Source organism: Oncorhynchus keta, chromosome 36, assembly GCF_023373465.1.
Source record: "Oncorhynchus keta strain PuntledgeMale-10-30-2019 chromosome 36, Oket_V2, whole genome shotgun sequence".
Lineage (NCBI taxonomy): Eukaryota > Metazoa > Chordata > Actinopteri > Salmoniformes > Salmonidae > Oncorhynchus > Oncorhynchus keta.
In genome coordinates, this window is record NC_068456.1 from 28499613 (window position 1) to 28521259 (window position 21647).

At 45.6% G+C, this 21647-nt stretch overlaps 1 protein-coding gene across 2 annotated transcripts in view; it reads left to right on the forward strand.

Annotated features, from left to right (window-relative positions):
- LOC118369873 (transmembrane protein 150A-like) overlaps positions 1–21647 on the forward strand; it is a 49334-nt gene extending 27687 nt beyond the window's left edge. For both annotated transcript variants that reach the window (XM_052498771.1, XM_052498770.1), the window contains 3 exons: positions 9866–9993; positions 17188–17365; positions 17919–21647. In XM_052498771.1, the coding sequence (XP_052354731.1) occupies positions 9866–9993; positions 17188–17365; positions 17919–18163 (551 nt within the window). In that variant the 3' untranslated portion in view covers positions 18164–21647. The remainder of the gene's footprint in view (positions 1–9865; positions 9994–17187; positions 17366–17918) is intronic.

Consider the following 21647-nt stretch of genomic DNA (forward strand, 5'->3'; position numbering starts at 1 on the left):
CTACCATTTTGTATTTCATATACCTTTGACTATTGGATGTTCTTATAGGCACTAGTATTGCCAGTGTAACAGTATAGCTTCCGTCCCTCTCCTCGCCCCTACCTGGGCTCAAACCAGGAACACATCGACAACAGCCGCACTCGAAGCAGCGGGGAATAGGGGAATAACTACTCCAAGTCTCAGAGCTAGTGACGTTTGAAAGCTATTAGCGCACACCCAGCTAACTAGCTAGCCATTTCACATGGGTTACACCAGCCATTAGGCTGATAGGCTTGAAGTCATAAACAACGCTGTGCTTGCGAAGAGCTGCTGGCAAAACGCACGAAAGTGCTGTTTGAATGAATGATTACAGGCCTGCTGCTGCCTACCATCGCTCGGTCAGACTGCTCTATCAAATCATAGACTTAATTATAACATAACACACAGAAATACGAGCCTTTGGTCATTAATATGGTCGAATCCGGAAACTATAATTTCGAAAACAAAACGTTTATTTCAGTAAAATACGGAACCGTTCGGTATTTTATCTAACAGGTGGCACCCCAAATTCTAAATATTCTTGTTACATTGCACAACCTTCAATGTTATGTCATAATTACGTAATATTCTGGCAAATTAGTTCGCAATGAGCCAGGCAACACAAACTGTTGCATATACACTGACTCTGCGTGCAATGAACACAAGAGAAATGACACAATTTCACCTGGTTAATATTGCCTGCTAACCTGGATTTCTTTGAGCTAAATATTCAGGTTTAAAAATATATACTTCTGTGTATTGATTTTAAGAAAGGCATTGGTGTTTATGGTTAGGTACAGGTCGTCCAACGATGGTGCTTTTTTCGCAAATGCGCTTTTGTTAAATCATCCCCCAGCGTTACATCGATTCTATGCAACGCAGGACATGTTAGATAAACAAGTAATATCATCAACCATGTGTAGTTAACTCGTGATTATGATTGATTGTTTTTTATAATAAGTTTTATGCTAGTTAGCAACCTACCTTGGCTTCTACTGCATTCGTGTAACAGGCAGGCTCCTTGTGGAGTGCAATGAGAGGCAGGTGGTTAGAGCGTTGGACTTGTTCACTGTAAGGATGCAAGATTGGATCCCCCGAGCTGACAAGGTGATAATCTGTCGTTCTGCCACTGAACAAAGAAGTTAACCCACCGTTCCTAGGCCGTCATTGAAAATAAGAATGTGTTCTTAACTGACTTACCTAGTTTAAAGGTATTTAAACTTTAAAATAAATCGGCGCCCGAAAATACCATTCCGATTTAATCGGTCGATTTAAGATTCAACAACTGAGACATAAACTGAACAAGTTCCACAGAGATGTGACTAACATAAATTGAATAATTTGTCCCTGAACAAAGGGGGGGTCAAAATCAAAAGTAACAGTCAGTATCTGGTGTGTGGATCTCCTCCTTATGGACTGCACCAGATTTGCCAGTTCTTGCTGTGAGATGTTACCCCACTCTTCCACCAAGGCACCTGCAAGTTCCTGGACATTTCTGGGGGGAATGGCCTTTGCTCTCACCCTCTGATCTCTGATCTAACAGGTCCCAGACGTGCTCAATTGGATTGCGATCTGGGCTCTTTGCTGGCCATGGCAGAATACTGACATTCCTGTCTTGCAGGAAATCACGCACAGAACAAGCAGTATGGCTGGTGGCTTTGTCATGTCAGGATGAGCCTGCAGGAAGGGTACCACATGAGGGAGGAGGAGGTCTTCCCTGTAACGGACAGCTTTGAGATTGCCTGCAATTATTACCAAGATGACATAGCAGTCAGACGTCCTTTGTCCTCGTCTTGTCGTGTCCCGTGTGTGTGATTTATTTATTTGTATATACTGGTTTGTGGTCATCAGCTATCCTTTAGCTTTTGTACAATGCGACTCAGACCAGAACATACCGGACCTATTTTCTCTCCATATCCCTGGATTTCAACCGCAAGCTCTGGACATTTACACCTGGACCTTGCAGTTAGCTAGCTGCTCTCCGTGTCGATCCCGGAGCAAACATCAATTATTCCAGAGCTAGCCAGCTGAAGAGTTCCATCAGCCACTCCTGGGCTACATTCACCTAACCGAACCCGTTTTACTGCCAATGCGGAGCCCCCTGGGCCTTCACAACTGGACAACCGACGTTATCTGCCCGAGGGAGTTATCAAACTGGCCCATCCTTTGCGACGTTACCTGAACGCCGATCTGCGGCCCGCTAATCGTTAGCTATCTTATCGGCTGTTATCTGAATAGGTCTATGGGACTATTTTTCTTGGGTCACTATAACTATATCTATTTTGCCAATTGGATTGATCCCCTCTACCACACGGAACCCCACTAATCTAACGATGGAAACGCACGAGGTGCCGAAAAACAGATCTCCATCCTATGCTAGCTTGCTACCGATGGCCCGGCCAGCTGTCTGAATTGCCGTTACCACAACCAACATCACTACTCACTGGACCCTTATGATCACTCGGTTAGGCATGCCTCTCCTTAATGTAAATATGCCTTGTCCGTTGCTGTTCTGGTTAGTGTTTATTGGCTTATTTCACTGTAGAGCCTCTAGCCCTGCTCATTATATAACTTTCAGTTCCACACATACGATGACATCACCAGGTTTCAATTATGTATCTAGAGACAATCTCTCTCATCACTCAATACCTAGGTTTATCTCCACTGTATTCATATCCTACCATACCTTTTGTCAGTACATTATACCTTGAAGCTATTTTATCACCCCCAGAAACCTCCTTTTACTCTCTGTTCTAGACGACCAATTCTCATAGCTTTTAGCCGTACCCTTGCCTGGTTATTTTTTTTAAATGCCATCTTAAATAAGCATGCCCCATTCAAGAAATGTATAACCAGGAACAGATATAGCCCTTGGTTCTCTCCAGACCTGACTGCCCTTAACCAACACAAAAACATCAGCTGGCGTTCTGCATTAGCATCGAACAGCACCCGTGATATGCAACTTTTCAGGGATTCTAGAAACCAATATACACAGGCAGTTAGAAAAGCCAAGGCTAGCTTTTTCAAGCAGAAATTAGCTTTTTGCAACTCAAATTTCTGTGACACTAAAGTCCATGGAGAATAAGAACACCTCCTCCCCGCTGCCCACTGCACTGAGGATAGGAAACACTGTCACCACCGATAAATCCACTATAATTGAGAATTTCAATAAACATTTTTCTACGGCTGGCCATGCTTTCCACCTGGCTACCCCTACCCCGGTCAACAGCACTGCACCCCCCACAGCAACTGGCCCAAGCCTTCCCCATTTCTCCTTCTCCCAAATCCAGTCAGCTGATGTTCTGAAAGAGCTGCAAAATCTGGACCCCTACAAATCAGCTGGGCTAGGCAATCTGGACCCTTTCTAAAATGATCTGCTGAAATTGTTGCAATCCCTATTACTAGCCTGTTCAACCTCTTTCGTATCGTCTGAGATTCCCAAAGATTGGAAAGCAGCTGCGGTCATCCCCCTCTTCAAAGGGGGCAACACTCTTGACCCAAACTGCTACAGACCTATATCTATCCTGCCCTGCCTTTCTAAGGTCTTCTAAAGCCAAGTCAAGAAACAGATTACCGACCATTTCGAATCTCACCGTACCTTCTCCACTATGCAATCTGGTTTCAGAGCTGGTCATGGGTGCACCTCAGCCACGCTCAAGGTCCTAAACGATATCATAACGGCCATCGATAAGATACATTACTGTGCAGCTGTATTCATCAACCTGGCTAAGGGTTTCAACTCTGTCAATCACAACATTCTTATGAGCAGACTCAATATCCATGGTTTCTCAAATGACTGCAAAGCCTGGTTCACCAACTACTTCTCAGATAGAGTTCAGTATGTCAAATCGGAGGGCCTGTTATACGGACCTCTAAGTGTCTATCGGGGTGCCACAAGGTTCAATTCTCGGGCCAACTCTCTTCTCTGTATACATTAATGATGCTGCTCTCGCTGCTGGTGATTCTTTGATCCACCTCTACGCAGACGACACCATTCTGTATACTTCTGGCCCTTCATTGGACACTGTGTTAACTAACCTCCAGATGAGCTTCAATGCCATACAACTCACCTTCTGTGGCCTCCAACTTTTCTTAAATGCAAGTAAAAGTAAATGCATGCTCTTCAACCGATCGCTGCCTGCACCTGCCCGCCAGTCCAACATCACTACTCTGGATGGTTCTGACTTAGATTATGTGGACAACTACAAATACCTAGGTGTCTGGTTAGACTGTAAACTCTCCTTCCAGACTCACATCAAACATCCCCAATTCAAAGTTAAATCTGGAATTGGCTTCCTATTTCGCAACAAACCATCCTTCACTCATGCTGCCAAACATACCCTTGTAAAACTGACCATCCTATCGATCCTCGACTTTGGCGATGTCATTTACAAAATAGCCTCCAATACCCTAGTCAATAAATTGGATGCAGTCTATCACAGTGCCATCCGTTTTGTCACCAAAGCCCCATATACTACCCATCACTGCGACCTGTACGCTGTCGTTGGCTGGCCCTCGCTTCATACTCGTCGCCAAACCCACTCGTTCCAGGTCATCTACAAGACCCTGCTAGGTAAAGTCCCCCCTTATCTCAGCTCGCTGGTCATCATAGCAACACCCACCTGTAACACGCGCTCCAGCAGGTATATCTCTGGTCACCCCCAAAACCAATTCTTCCTTTGGCCGCCTCTCCTTCCAGTTCTCTGCTGCCAATGACTGAAACGAACTACAAAATCTCTGAAACTGGAAACACTTATCTCCCTCACTAGCTTTAAGCACCAGCTGTTAGAGCAGCTCACAGATTACTGCACCTCTACATAGCCCATCTATAATTTATCCCAAACAGCTACCTCTCCCCCTACTGTATTTATTTATTTTGCTCCTTTGCACCCCATTATTTCTATCTCTACCTTGCACATTCTTCCACTGCAAATCTACCATTCCAGTGTTTTACTTGCTATATTGTATTTACTTTGCCACCATGGCCTTTTTTTGCCTTTACCTCCCTTATCTCACCTCATTTGCTCACATTGTATATAGACTTATTTTTCTACTGTATTATTGACTGTATGTTTGTTTTACTCCATGTGTAACTCTGTTGTTGTATGTTGTGTCGAACTGCTTTGCTTTATCTTGGCCAGGTCGCAATTGTAAATGAAAACTTGTTCTCAACTTGCCTACCTGTTTAAATAAAGGTAATATAAATAAATAACAACATGCTCAATCCGATGATGCTGTGACACACCGCCCCAGACCTTGATGGACCCTCCACCTCCAAATCGATCCCGCTTTAGAGTACAGGCCTCGGTGTAACGCTCATTCCTTCAACGATAAACGCAAATCCGACCATCACCCCTGGTGAGACAAAAATGCGACTCGTCCGTGAAGAGCACTTTTTGCCAGTCCTGTCTGGTCCAGCGACGGTAGGTTTGTGCCCATAGGCAATGTTGTTGCCGCTGATATCTGGTGAGGACCTGCCTTTACAACAGGCCAACAAGCCTTCAGGCCAGCCCCTCTCAGCCTTTTGTGGACAGTCTGAGTACCGATTGTGTGTTCCTGGTGTAACTCGGGCAGTTGTTGTTGCCATCCTTTACTTGTTCCGCAGGTGTGAGGTTCGGATGTTCCGATCCTGTGCAGGTGTTGTTACACGTGGTCTGCCACTGTGGGGATGATCAGCTGTCCATCCTGTCTCCCTGTAGCGCTGTCTTAGGTGTCTCACAGTACGGATATTGCAATGTATTGCCCTTGCCACATCTGCAGTCCTCATGCCTAAGGCATATTCACGCAGATGAGCAGGGACCCTGGGCAACTTTCTTTTGGTGTTTTTCAGAGTCAGTAGAAAGGCCTCTTAGGACACTAAGTTTTCATAACTGTGACCTTAATTGCCTACTGTTAGTGTCTTAACGAAAGTTCCACAGGTGCATGTTCATTAATTGTGAAAAGACAGTGTCCTGAAAAATATGTTTCCTTCCAGTTTATCTAGTTATATCCCCCTCATTATAAACCAGACTTATTATAAATGAGAGTTGGGTGATACAGGATAAAAGCGTAATTTAGCTGACAAATGCATGTGGTAACGGTTAATAATAACGCATATAATATATTGGGAAACAAATCGATCCACACACATTGCTTGTAAATGTGCATAGCCTACTTACTTGCTAACCTTGCTGGACTTGCTAGCTAGCTAATTGTTTTCCTCTTGGATGTTGAGTTAACTATTGGAAACTTTCGACGGCAAATTTGTGTTATAATTCAACCCTATAGATGCCGAGGGTTGACTTTTCCGGGCAAGTGTTTGCACTGCACAAGATCAGGCAGTTAACGGCTTTACCGTTGCACCCCAGTAGGAGGCCTATATTGTTGAACTTGACTGTGTAAAATATAATTCCATTTTAGTGCTCTAACGTTCATAGCTTACTCCACTTGTACATTTGAATTGTTATGATGTAGTAGAGTAGCCTACATGCTTGTTGTATGATACAAGAAAACGAGAACAACGGCTGTCTGATACTGACTGGAAGGGTGGCTGGCCCAGCTGACTGATACTGACTGATGGAAGGGTGGCTGGCCCAGCGTACACTTGAACTCTCAGAGCACATTATGACGTCTGGCCTGGGTTTGATTACATTGTCTTGCCTGAGTTTGTTTGTCTCCCCGACAGTTTGGTATTTCACCATCACAAATAAAGTTTAGTGGTAGTTCACCCAAAAGGGTTTAGTTTCTCTGGCACATGCTAATGTTTTAGCATTTGTTGCACAAATCTAATTCAAGTCATGGGACCCATATTGGCATTTTTCACGAATGTTCAACGATTAGTGACTCTGTGGAGCTTCTGAATCAATTTGAGATACTTATGGATGATTTTAACAAATTGGCGAGAAAAATGATTTTAACAAATGCTAATATTGGGCATGTGGAATCAGTGCCAGGGAAACTAAACCAAAGCATGAATTGCTGTCATACCCTGTCCATGGTCTGCTTATAGGGTTAGGAAGCCAATATGTCATTTTGTAATTTGGGTGAATTATCCCTTGAACATAAGATATTTTAGTTCAGGACTGCGAACCAAATGACACTTCCCTACAGTGCACGACTCAGAGTGGACTACTTTTGACCAGGGCCCCATGTAGGAAATAGGGTGCCATTTGGGACGTAGCCCAGGACATTTGTTCCTCCCGGAGCCTCGATAAAGTGCTTTCCCTCACTTAACTTAGCTCTGACTTGACCCCACAGAGAACCGAGATTGCTTAACTTAGCTCTGACGTGAGAACACCAATAGCCAATCACTCCATATTGGGTAGAAAACGTGGAGAGGGAGCTATAGAGGGTCTTAATGAATAGGAGAAACATTGCTTTAGTTTAGATCAAAGTTTTTTTTTAGTGTGCGTAGCAGCTGAGTTTTTAGAGAATGTGTCATTTCATTTGTACTTTTTGACTGCAACCCTTTTGATTTAAACATAACGTTCCATACATATTTGCCCATGGAAGAAGTGGTCAGAAAGTGACTGGATCTGAATGGCAAAACATTCAGAAGATAGAAGTGCCCAAAGTTGACCCATTTTTGCATACCTCACCACACCATGAGACATCCATGTCTTCATCACTGGAAAATATCAACTGTGGAGTTTAATATCATTTAAAAGCTTACAGAAGGGGTTTCAAACTATTTGATAATCTAATGGAATTATGCAATCTTAAATCATCTGAGGGGTTTGTTGTGCCCGCCATCGGTTGAGGTGCAGCATACTCTCGAATACAGGGTGGGTCTGGCTCAAAGCCATGGCTCAGGTTCCCCCTGTCCTGAGTTCAGAGAGAACCAGAGCAACCCGTCGAGTAGTGGGGACAGCGGGCTAGGGGGAGGAACACAAACAGGCACATGATGTTCTGTGGTTGGGGCACGTTTAATTTGGTATTGGCTATGGACATTTACAACAGCTATGTTCTTCAATGCAATGCCAGGGTCATTCATTAGGACACTCATTTCAAACATAACAAAGTTTTGCAATGCAAAATGAAAACAAGCTTTTATTTTCTTAGAGTCCCTCCCTGTTTCAGTCCAGTTTTCTTCTAGCTGGTGAACCTTGTTCAGAAGTGCTACAGTAGGTTCTTCCATGGTAACATGGTGGTCACTGCAGGTGCTTACTCATCAATTGCTTTAGTTAGTACACATTCTGTGTCTACCTTTTGAATCTATTATGGGATGACCGGTATTCTCAGAGAAGGATACTGTTGCGATTGTCAATGACACTGAATGTACTGCCAGAGATGTTCAGATGTTTTCAGGGGGAAATGTATATTTGATTATCAAACTTAAACATGTTTTAGCATTAAAAGCCTATGGTAGGGTCAAGCACTGTTGAAGGCTTCAATACGAAAACTGTTGTTTTTAAATAAATACAGAGCTGGACCTTATTGACAAAGACTGCTGGCTAGGCAACTAGCCAGTGCACAGACCAGACACTGTAATTGAATGCAGTAAATGCCAATTAGTTTTCTTTCTCCTCAGTGTTTTCTGTTGAATAGAAACCAGAACACAGGGAGAGAAATAAGGCACCATTTCCTTTTCCTACTAGCCCAGAGGCTGTTTGTTTTTCCATGATTGTAACTTACCTCACTTCGCTGAAATGACTTGGGTGCACTGAACACACATGCGCGTAGGCAACACACACAAACACACACACAATGAAACCCCAGCTTAATGCCCTGTGGCAGGGGAACTCTAGCTAGCTGCTTTTGTTGGTCTGTTCTTTCATAACATCACTCTGCCCCAAGGTGTATGTTTACTGGCAGAATTCCTTCTGTCCCATAATGTATGTTTAAGTTAATGTCAGAACTGTGGTTCTCGATCTTTGTCCAGACGGTGTGTGTGTGTCCTGTACTGACGCCAGGCAGGGTTTGCACAGCAACACCCATACCAACACCTGTCTGGGTTTAGCAACAATGGTATTTCGACCCACCATTGAGGAAACCCTAACCTACCTTAAGGAGCCTGTGGTGGAGGCCCTACTTCAACAGTACTAGTCCCTCCTGCCTTGGAACGGGCCCCTGTTCATTGGGATTTAACAGATAAAAAAGACTGAACAGGGAGGCATTATGTAGGCTTGTGCAATTAGAATAAAAACATTTTTTTTCTGTTGCAAAATATATATATATTTTTCAATTCTGTTGCGTGCCCTCATGAACATGACCTGGGCATCTCAGCTTGAGGTCACGATGCAAGGGGCTCCGAGTTCTATACCCACCTCACCCTCTCCTTCCCACTCTCCCTTTCCTCTTTCCCACTCTCTTGTCATCCCTCCCTCTCACTCTCTCCCCTTCCTCCCACTCTCTCTCCACTCTTCCTTCCCTCACAGCTATCTTCAATTAGACAGGTACAATGAAGCCCAAACAGAGACCAGTGTAGCATGTCTGCATCTCTCTCCTATTTCACTAGTGTAAACTCCTATTTCACTAGTGTCTCACCTGCCCCCCCCTCTCTCTCCTATTTCACTAGTGTAACTCACCTGGTCTTCCCCCCCCCTCTCTCTCTCCTATTTCACTAGTGTAACTCACCTGGTCTCTCCCCCTCTCTCTCCTATTTCACTAGTGTAACTCACCTGGCCTCTCCCCCCCTCTCTCTCCTATTTCACTAGTGTAACTCACCTGGTCCCCCCTCTCTCTCCTATTTCACTGGTGTAACTCACCTGGTCCCCCCTCTCTCTCCTATTTCACTGGTGTAACTCATCTGGTCTCTCCCTTCACCCCTTCTTCCCTATTCTTCCCCATCCCTTCCCTAGTATTGTCACCTGGCAAATTTCCTGGAAACCATTGGAAAATCTCTCTCTCTCTCTCTCTCTCTCTACAGTGATGGTGATAGTATTCCTACGTTATGCCCATGTGATAGAGAAGTATCAGAACTGTGTGTTGAACACAGCAGGCCTATCCACCGGCTGGATCTGTGCTGCAGGACTCATCATGATTGGCAACTTCCAGGTACGTGTGTTCAGCAACACAACTGTTTCACACTCTTTATCTGTCCCTACCTCTCCTCTGCTGCCCTAACCCTTTTCTATTCTCTCCACCTCTCCTCTCTCTCCACCTCTCCTCTCTCTCTCTCCTTTCCCCTCTCCCCCTCTCTCCCCTCTCTCCTCTCCCCCTCTCTCCCCCTCTCTCCCCTCTCTCCCCCCTCTCCTCCTCTCTCCCCTCTCTCCCCACCTCTCTCCACCTCTCTCCTCCTCTCCCCACCTCTCCCCTCTCTCACCCACCTCTCTCCCCTCTCTCCACCTCTCTCCTCTCTCTCCACCTCTCTCCTCTCTCTCCCTCTCTCCTCCTCTCTCTCTCTCTCCCTCTCTCCACCTCTCTCCACCTCTCTCCCCCTCTCCCCCTCTCTCCCCCTCTCTCCCCCTCTCTCCCCCTCTCTCCCCCTCTCTCCCCCTCTCTCCCCTCTCTCCCCACCTCTCCCCACCTCTCCCCCACCTCTCCCCACCTCTCCCACCTCTCCCCACCTCTCCCCACCTCTCTCCCCACCTCTCCCCACCTCTCTCCACCTCTCTCCACCTCTCTCCACCTCTCTCCACCTCTCTCCACCTCTCTCCCCCTCTCTCCACCTCTCTCCTCTCTCTCCACCTCTCTCCTCTCTCGCCACCTCTCTCCTCTCTCGCCACCTCTCTCCTCTCTCTCCACCTCTCTCCTCTCTCTCCACCTCTCTCCTCTCTGTCCACCTCTCTCCACCTCTCTGTCCACCTCTCTCCTCTCTCGCCACCTCTCTCGCCACCTCTCTCGCCGCCGCCTCTCTCTCTCTGTTCTCTCTCCTCCTCTCTCTCCATCCTCTGCTGGTGCTTCTGCATTCCAGACCGGCTTCATGTTGTAGTTATGGACCGCTCACGTATGAGGGTACACACACACACACACACACTATTAGGGTAGTGAGGCATCCCACCTTAATTCCTGCCCTGTGGTTGTTTAGTTGTTCAGGACATAGTTTCTGCAAGTTTAAATATTTGGAACTTTGATGCCAAGTCGCTCGCACGGTGCCAATTTGGGGTACTATAGGAGGGGTTGCCTTAGAGACTAGTGGAGGAAGGGGGGGGCGGGTTCCTTAACATTCAGTACATTAGGCCTTTGCCTGCAATTAGTTATGTCTGAATGACTTCCTCCCTCTTTCCCCCTCTCCATTTATCCTAATATATCTCTGTCCGTCCCTACTCTCTACTAGGCTTGCAAACATTCATATAATTCCCAGGTATTTCAGAGAACAATAATTCGTAGACTGAGGATTACCTACTCGCTTTTTCCCTCCTGATTTCAGGAATCCTCCACCAGGATATTTTTAAAAAAAGTTGCAACTTTTACTGCTTACTCTCTGGGCGTTCAGGGCTCTGGGCGTTCAGGGCTCTGGGCGTTCAGGGCTCTGGGCGTTCAGGGCTCTGGGCGTTCAGGGCTCTGGGCGTTCAGGGCTCTGGGCGTTCAGGGCGCTGGGCGTTCAGGGCTCTGGGCGGTGGGTTTGTGGAAGGAAGTGGTGTGTGTGTGTACATGATGTTTCTACCCTGAATGCCAGACATGGACTCTTCATAACAAAACTTTAGAGAGAGGTGTAAAGCTGACACCTTCACTACTCCCCGGATTCTCCTTTAAGGCGTCTGCATACTACGTTCGGTTTGCTCCTTGCAGAACTCAACAAGGCGACGTGAACGTCTGTTACTCGCATACTCCCTTAAATACATTTCCTTGAAAAATGAGAAAAAAGCAGCAATCGTACTGTTTGTCCCACTTGAGACACCGTAGCCAATATACCCCGGCTCAAAATAGTCAGAATGAATCTAAGGTAACTCAAGAAATCTGTTATTCATTTAATGTTTTTTGGGGAGGTCTTCTGTGGTCTTCCCTCTACCAACTCTGACTCGGCAAAAATAGAGGAAGTTGTTACTTCCATGGGTATTTACTGTACGTCTCTGAGCTTTCTGTCCTTCCTTGAAATGAACACCCACTAAATACACTAAGAGGGATATTACAGATGGTGCTGAATTTCTTTTTTAGATAATTAATAATAACCTTGTGTAGTGCTTTTTAGTACAAGTGTTTCACACAATAAAATAATTAAATGAAAGCACTTACAAAGGAACAACGACAGGAGGAATACATGTTTTATCTAACCTTTATTTAACTAGGCAAGTCAGTTAAGAACATTCTTATTTACATTGACGGCCTACACCGGCCAAACCCAGACGATGCTGGGCCAATTGTACGCCGCCCTATGGGACTCCCAATCTCGGCCGGATGTGATACAGCCTGGATTTGAACCAGGGACTTTAGTGACGTCTCTTGCACTGAGATGCAGTGCCTTAGGCCTTTGCGCCACTCGGGGGCCGGGAGGAAGGTGAATTAATGAGAAGCATCCCAAATATCAAACAAACTGAAGCATTCATCTTATCAAAGAAAAACCTTCAAATCCCTAACTAATAATAGGTCATCATGCCATGTGTTGATATGACTCAAGGTGTTAATATGAGAGCTTCCTGACAGGGGGAGGTTGTAAGACATGTTTGTGTGAAGATGGATGTGAAACAATAAAGTATTAGGGCCCCTAACATCACCCTTCTACTCTGCTGAAGCTTTTGATAGGGCCTCACACCTCTAACCCCACCAGAGGAGGCTGGTGTGAGGAGCTATAGGAGGACAGGCTCATTAGTTGGTCCGGTATGAAACACATCTAACATATGGAAACCACATGTTTGACTCCGTTCCATTTCTTCCATTCCAGTCATTACTTACATTAGGCCGTCCTCCTATAGCTTCTCCCACCAGCCTCATCTGAACCACACCTCTTAGAGGCCAGTTTAACAGCTTAAGTCCCTTGGTCACAAAGTAAGCCTGTCCGGTGGCTCATACACTGTGCCAACTGTGGGTAAGTGTGGGCTATGACAGAGATGAGTTAAAGGCGTCAGCATGCTTCAGTTCGGCTGGCGCAAAGCAAACTAGTGTGCCTGCATACTCCCTTGGAAGATCTTTGCTTGAAAAACAAGAAAATAGCGGCAATAGTACTGTTTGTCCATTTTGAGACGCCATAGCCAGTTTACACTAACTCAAAATAGTCCGAATTAATCTTGAGTTGTCATTCATTTTTACGTTTTTGTAGAGATCTTGGTCGAACAATTTTAAATCTAAGATATTTGGTGCAGTTTTTCTAATTAAAACAATGTGCATGAAAATGAGTTGTCTCTTGTTGAATGACAACACACTTCATTAAAGAATCCCTACTGTTGACCAATCACCAAAGAAAGGGAATAGACTTCGGAGACTGAAGTTCGGCTTGCTTCAGGAAGATTTTTTTGTGTGCGTAAACTGCCGAAAAAACCTTTGCAGAAGACCGAAACGATAATATCACTGTTTCAGATGGGAATCATGCGGACGCCTTTGTGTGTGTCTGTCAAAGCGAAAGTAAGTGCAAAGATTTTTATCACTAAAGCAAGAAACACCTCATCTGTTCCCATAGGAAACGACAGGCTGTCATAGTGGGCAGAGCCAAGCATGAGCTAGCAAGATCCTATTGGCCTGTTCTAGCGTATATCTGTATATTTCCGTCAGGGAACGCCTACTCTGTGACATGGCCGTGTGCAATAACTCAATTGGACTTCGCACTCCTTCTAAACAACGCAATTTTTAAAAACATTGGCAATGGCTAAAGTCTACAAAACGTAGTCTACTCTGTTCATAACAGATTCTAGTTTTGGGAACAGAGAACTCTATTGAGATCAAATGTTTCATCGATGAGAAGATTTGCAGAAAGGAGGCCAAAATCCATCTCGTTCAATTTTCTCTCACTGCCTGCCAGTGGGCTTCCTCTCACTGCCATATTTGTTAATGAGTGAAAATGCCAAGCGGATGCTTCATATTTCCACATCCAGTGAAATATCGGTCTCATTGTTCTATCTGTGGTAAGAACAGGGAGTATCATCAGTGACTCACTTCCCTTTCTCCCTCCTATCCTCTGGGGCCTGTCTGCCAGCAGAGCGTTGTGAAAAACTGGAGGGAGATTTTACGGGGAGGGGGGGGGTTTAAGTGAGTCATCACGGCACGCATGTGTGTTTGTTACAGCCAGGAGCAGACTGTGTGCACACGTGTCACAGATCCCATCTGTACCCAATCAGAGCCAGTCTCTGGAACTTTCTGTATTCAATCACCAATCAGAGCCAGTCCCCGCTGCAGTAGTGTTGGATGACATAAAACTTAATTAATTAAAAAAAATTGCTACACAAAGCAATGCAAATACAGATGTATAGCTACATAAATACATAGACATAGCATATTTAACACTCACATTAGTAGACCAATTTGAAGCAGTGAAAATTAAATAGGCTGTGTTTGCAGCTGGAACAGTAGCACAAACAGTACTAAGATGAAAGCCTCACAGAGCATCAGAAACAACACAATCACTAAAAGTACTAGGCTATATAATAACACTTTTAGGACATCATGTTGTGTTATGCAGGGCAGGGCTCTTTGACTCAGACCCTTTTAGACAGGAGGACCTGAAATAGATGGCCACACACCCACACACACCAGGGGTGGATGGGAATAGTACACTTCTTTGGGTGTTCCCTCTGTGGGCGCTGACCGGGAGAGAGAACACAGGGGTGGAGAGATGAGGGGATGAGACAGGCAGGCGGGTGGAGGGAGGTGTGAAAGGCATGACTGGAAGTCAGTCTGCTTCTCTCTCCTAGAGACAACTGAAGGTTCTCTGGGCCACAGACATCTCTCTTTACACCTATTTCACCATTCCAATTCTCCCTGTTCTGAATTATCCTTCTTTCTAAGCCTATTTTTTGCTCTCACTATTAAAACCCCCTCTTCTTTTTCTACGCTCTGCATCATCCTGGTACTCTATTCCATCCCTTACATGACCTCTGACCTGCTTGTCCCTTTCACCTGAAGCAACATTAGCAACATAATAAATACAGGATATTACCAGTAAACACTTTCAAAAGTTACTTTTGTACTTTGTCCTCGCTTGGGCATGTGTGTGCCCGGCAGGTAGCCTAGCGGTTAAGGGCAGGTAGCCTAGCGGTTAAGGGCAGGTAGCCTAGCGGTTAAGGGCAGGTAGCCTAGCGGTTAAGGGCAGGTAGCCTAGCGGTTAAGGGCAGGTAGCCTAGCGGTTAAGGGCAGGTAGCCTAGCGGTTAAGGGCAGGTAGCCTAGCGGTTAAGGGCAGGTAGCCTAGCGGTTAAGGGCAGGTAGCCTAGCGGTTAAGGGCAGGTAGCCTAGCGGTTAAGGGCAGGTAGCCTAGCGGTTAAGAGCGTTGGGCCAGTAACCAAAAGGTCGCTGATTCGAATCCCTGAACCGACTAGGTGAAGAATCTGTCGGTGCCCTTGAGGAACCCTAATTGCTCCAGTAAGTCACTCTGGATAAGAGCGTCTGCTAAATGACTTAAAAGTCAGTGTGTTACACAGCCTCTTCACCCAGCCTACAACGGGTAGATAGATGACATCCTAGCATTTACTGCCTGCCAAAGTCAACTGCAGACGTTGGCTGGGCGGGCAGCATTAGAACATATGGCTAGCTGAAGGGGCTTACATTGGAAAGACTTGCAGAAAGACTTGTACTTTCCTTTCCTCAACTTTACTGGTGTCTGTGTGTGACAGCTAAATAGGAAAGTGTTGGACCAGAAGCAATAGGATTTACCTAATGGACACAGCTAACGAGGAGAGGGATGAGAGGTGTTACTGCACTGCAAGCTGTCTTTATCTGTAACACTATGTGTTATGTCAACAGTAATTATATACTGTAGCTGTCATCTCTGGCTGTTTTGTCTTTGATTTTATAGGAAGAGCCATAGAGAGAAATTTAATTAATTTGGTCTCTTAAGGAAGAGCCTCGAAAACCTACTTTCATTTCATACGGAGTTAGTGAGGGCAACGGAAAGCTGTTACTGTAGCCGAAGCCTTTGGTCTGATAAATTAGTCCCTCGTCTTAGTTAATAGCTAGCCTAACTATTGTCATTTTCATATGGATTGTAGTAGTTCTGGGAGAACTACCAATTTGATAAAGGTGATTTGACACACATTTATTCTGTCGGTCCCCTTGGTCTGGTCAGTACCCTGCATTGTTTAAAGCTGCTTTGAGTGTATGCTGTCCTGTTATCAGGTTCCATCGGACTGACTGGTGCCACTGAGGCCTGTGTGTGTGTGTGTGTGTGTGTGTGTGTGTGTGTGTGTGTGTGTGTGTGTGTGTGTGTGTGTGCGTGTGTGGTCACATGCTCCTTTGTGTATTGTGTGTTTCAGCCTGGCAACGTGATCAAATTCAGGAGGGACAAGGAGGTGTTATACTCTACTGTACCACTGGCCTCTTTCTCACTGACCTATCGATCCCTGCTCCCTGGATCCCTCCCTGCTCCCTGGATCCCTCCCTGCTCCCTGGATCCCTCCCTGGGCTCGCTCGATCCCTCCCTGCTCCCCTGGATCCCTCCCTGATCCCTCCCTCCCTCCCTGGATCCCTCCCTGCTCCCTGGATCCCTCCCTGGGCTCGCTCGATCCCTCCCTGGGCTCGCTCGCTCGATCCCTCCCTGGGCTCGCTCGCTCGATCCCTCCCTCCCTGGGCTCGCTCGCTCGCTCGATCCCTCCCTGGGCTCGCTCGCTCGATCCCTCCCTGGGCTGGGCTCGCTCGCTCGATCCCTCCCTCCCTGGGCGGGCTCGCTCGCTCGATCCCTCCCTCCCTGGGCGGGCTCGCTCGCTCGATCCCTCCCTCCCTGGGCTCGCTCGCTCGCTCGATCCCTCCCTCCCTGGGCTCGCTCGCTCGATCGATCCCTCCCTCCCTGGGCTCGCTCGCTCGATCGATCCCTCCCTCCCTGGGCTCGCTCGCTCGATCGATCCCTCTATCCCAGTCTCTATTTCTGTCTAAAGAAAGAATAAAAGCAACAGGTGGCTCCATTGACAACACAGCAGGGTCACTGAGTTACCTGACTCAGTAGTATCAATGACTGACTGCTGCTGCCCCCTTCTGGCCAAATTGAGCCACAGCAGCACTAGAGGTTGGAACAGAGAGGAGGCTTTTGTCTAGCATCATATGCCATCATGTGTGTCAATATGACGTATTCAGTATGTGCCTTGTTCAATGCCATTGAGACAATGAAAATCAAGCCTTTGCTAATCAATGCATCTCTTTTTCTATCTTCTCTCTTGCTTGCTCCCTCCCAGGTGGACAATGCTAAGATCCTCCACTATGTGGGGGCAGGGGTAGCGTTCCCCACCAGTATGCTGTTTGTGTGTCTTCAGTCGGCTCTAACCTACAGGCTGGCCAAAACTCAGGGAGAATACAGCGTGGCTCACCTACGACTGGGCATGACACTACTGGCCTTCATTACCCTGGTGCTTAGTATCCTTTACTGCAAAAGACTCGATAAGATCTGTGTTATCTTCACAACCAAGGCCCTGCGATAGACTAGCGTCCTATCCGGGGGGGGGGGTACTGGTACATCATACTGCTTCACGCTACAGAAACAGGAGAGGATGTTATGAGGCGATAAGTCAAGGCTCATACGACTTATCACAACCAGAGAGTACAGAGGGAAGATGGAGGGGGTGTTGGAATGTGGGAGAGAAGCGAAGGATGGGGGTGGAGGAGCTGGAGAGTGGGGGGTGGAGGAGCTAGAGAGTGGGGGGATAGAGGGGGGTGGCAGGGGGGATAGAGGGGGGTGGCAGGGGAGTGAGGGTATGAAATAGGGAGTTGATGGTGGATATGAATGTTGCTGCTGCAGTCCAATATAGGATACTGCCCAGGCTAGGGTTTGTTTTGAGACTTGGACATCCTCTTCTCATTTCAGTCGGTCTGTCCGTCTGTGAGTTGTGCTCCTTGACCTCCCTGCCTCTAGGTGGGTCTGTCTGTCTGTAACTCTGTTAGAGCTGCTCCTTGACCTTCTTGCCTCTAGCTGGCGTGTTCTTTATCCAGGAGAGCTTCGTCCTACAGCATGCATCGGCCATCTTTGAGTGGGTATTCTGCATCATCATCATGCTCTTCTACGGAACCTTTGCCTTCGAGTTCACCGGTGTCACAGGAGATACTGTGATGGTGCTAGCCAGAGGGGGAGCCCTGGGGCCCAACAGGAGAGGCCACAAAGTGGAGTCCTTAGGAGGTCCCATTCCACCCCCCCCTGAAACCATGTCAATGCTGTAGTCCCTGGGAGAGAAGCCAGAGAGCTGGCCTGTACCATTATCAATCTGGGGGAGGTGGAGGGACTTTTGAGTATCCATTGCCAAAACACCACCATTGCAGGGTGTGAAGTGGACTATGCCAATGCTACATAAGCCCAGGGGAGAGGAGTAGACACTGGATGAGATGGGGGTTTGTACTGTTCCCCTGTCCCAGCCTCCAAAGACAATGCTTGTGTTTGCACGTCACTGAAGGAACCAAATCCTCTCTTCCTTTTCTTTCATCCCCCCCTTTTCCAGCCAAAGGAAGAGTGGTGCTTTACAGGAAGTGTTCCCTGCTGCTGTCTGACATCACTGTCGTCTGGACACAGGTTAAGAGTGGAGGGCAGGCCACCAGACGGCCAGATAGCGTGAGAGGCTGTATCATGAGAAAGAGAGGCTGATAGAACACTAGAGGAATGCATTTGAGAAAAGAGATACTGCCTGTGTGGGAGAGCTAGGCCTGTGTAATGTTAAATTTGCACATGAAATCTCTTTATTTTCAGAGACCATTTAGTGAGCAGACATGACTGTTTCCCCCAGTGCTAGAGTCCAAACAAGGCAAAAAGCCTCCGTCATTTGTTCTTTAAAACGCACAATAACAATACTATGACACCCGGGTCTCACATAAGTCCCAATATGCCATATGGAATATTTAAAATGGTTCAGTTGACTCTCCTCAAATGTAGTGAGACTAGCTAAAACGAATGTGTTCATGACATGGATGCTTCTCTGATTAACAGTATCTTGGTCATTGAAACCCGGGTTTAAACCTGGGAATATCTGGCTGCCAGAATTACCTTAGCTTCAGTAGAAAAAATATGTAAACATGCCTTATAAAGCTGGACATTGTAATGCAGACTGTACAAATCTGTTTTTTTCTTCATGATTATTAGATGAACTTGAGTATATGGAAAGCCAAACCTCCAATAGTATTTTATAAATGTTGACTGTAAAGTTCAACCTAAACTTATGGGTGTCGGGAGTGGAGAAGAGGACTGGAAGAATCCAACTGTAAACCAGCTAATACAAGCCAGAGCTGTGCCTGGGCTGATCGAGTTAAATCACAGAAATATGAAAAGGTCTGAAAATGGAGAATCTATTTATAATCAAAGAAACAATAAGTGGACACACCGTCTCTTTTTCAGAGCTCCCCTTTTTCTATTTGTCAGCCTGACAACGTGTTACCGTCCCTGATGACTTGTTACCATCTCAGTCAACTTGTCAGTTGTTTTGCAAGGGTACAATGTATTGTTGGACGCTGAAACTACAGAACATTCCTACCTCCGGGTTATCTTCTTAGCTTTCTGTTCCTTTAGCTTATCCTGGCATAGGGCCAAAAGGGAATGGGATGGAGCTTCTACTTGCTGCTGTTCTTCCATAGAATGTAGAGAGACAAACCATCCGTATCCATAGAATGTAGAGAGACAAACCATCCATATCCATAGAATGTAGAGAGACAAACCATACATATCCATTCTCCTGCCTGGAACTACACTGCCAAACTATCCTCCTGCCTTTCAGAGCTTGTGCTATGAGATCTTATTATGCAAATCGGTCTCCACTGTTTCAATGCTGCCACATTAGCTATGATAATGAATAATAAATTGGTGCTTATATTTGGCCTATTTCACACATGTACAAGTATGTGTTAATACGCATGTGTGAATTAGATGTTTGTTTGTTGCATATCTCAATTCCGGCTGAGAGACCTGTGGAGAGTGGGGTCACAGACAGGTTCAGCCATTATCAACCACGAAGCAATTAGGGTTAAGTGCCTTGCTCAAAGGCAAATAATAAGATTTTTCACCATGTTGTCTCGGGATTTGAACTAGCAACCTTTCGGTTAATGGCCCAATGCTCTAAGCGCAGGCTACCTGCCACCCTAGCGGCGGTGGATTGCAGAACGATATGTAGAGTCTATAGTTTTACATTCATCACAACAGCTTGAAAGTGATTCTGAGAGAGTTTGTCACTTACTGATGAAATTAATCTAATAGTAAACGTTTGGAGAGGGAAAAAGTGGTCTATTAGCCCCTTTTTAGTGGAGACAGATTAATGCGCAGAGCTCTTTTGCATTTACGTCATTTAGAAGACGCTCTTATCCAGAGCGACTTACAGTAGTGTGTGCATACATATTCATTTGTACTGGTACCCCGTGGGAATCGAACCAACAACCCTGGCGTTGCAAGTACCATGCTCTACCAACTGAGCCACACGGGACCACCATGCTCTTCTATTGCTATCAACTGGTTCAATGTGGCCTTATCAACTGTTGGATGAGTATAAGGCCTGTGTATTCTGACTGAATGCTGTGCCAACCAATCCTCAACATGAAGTTCATCATCCATCTGTATTAGTGCCAGAAAATGAATTGAATTCTGATTAATTGAATCTCAGTTTAAGTGGCCTTTAAATGCTATTTTCTTGAAACTGTCTTAATAAATCTCACTGACCCAGTATTGAATCACTCTGCCAAATGTTATCAAATCATATGAGAGAGCTTCAAGAAGTAGGAGGAAGTTTTCACCTAGATACTTATCCAGGATCAGTTTTGCATATTTCCTCCTTCATGGTTAGGATTGGGCCAGGTTTAATGTCTACGCTGAGCATCGTGGTCATTAGTCACCAAATGAAAATAAACTGGCTGAAACAGGGAGGAACTAACTAGACTACCTGTCAAATGAATTCAATGAATTCATGAATTCAAATTTCCACGGTCAATTTCGGAACATTATATAACATTTTCTGTTACATGTCTTAAGGAATATGACCCATGTCAATGTTCTGTTTCTCTGTTTACTGATCTACCTTCAAACTTTTACCTCTCAGGAATCTGTTACATCACCAGCTGGCTGCAATCAGTGATTCTAAACAAAACTTCACTTTTTCAAGTATATTGTGTTTTTTTGTATATTCGATTGTGTTTTAAGGAACTTGTTTTGACCAGTGGGTTGATTTTACATTTCAATATTGTAGTGCCATTGGCTTTGCCCATATCTGACCTGATTGGTCACGCCATGGTTCCATGTTCTATACAGAACCATATATTTACATATGGAGCTGGTTCTATGCTTTATCAAAGAAGGTCAACACTATCTTGTAGAAATAGCAGTGGTGTTATAAGTGCTTCATTAAGACATCAATACGGTTGATGGATAATCATTCGTTTGGTTGCGTTTTATTTGTACATCCAAAGGGTCTCTCGAAGGCTAAGTTGGCACACGTGTACTCTCACAGAGTAGAGAACATTCCTCTATCTAGCTGTTGTCCTCATTGGTATGTTCATTGTCTTACCTACCTACAGATATCCAAATGAAAATAGTGCCATATTCTACTGAAATGTAGAGAACATGTATGTGCCTTTTTATTTTGACGAAACCAAAGAAAGATGTTCCAGGTTAAGTGTTTATGAGAGAAGGAAGATGTATATTTGCCTTAAATTGTTCTACAATAAAACTGTAAAAGTA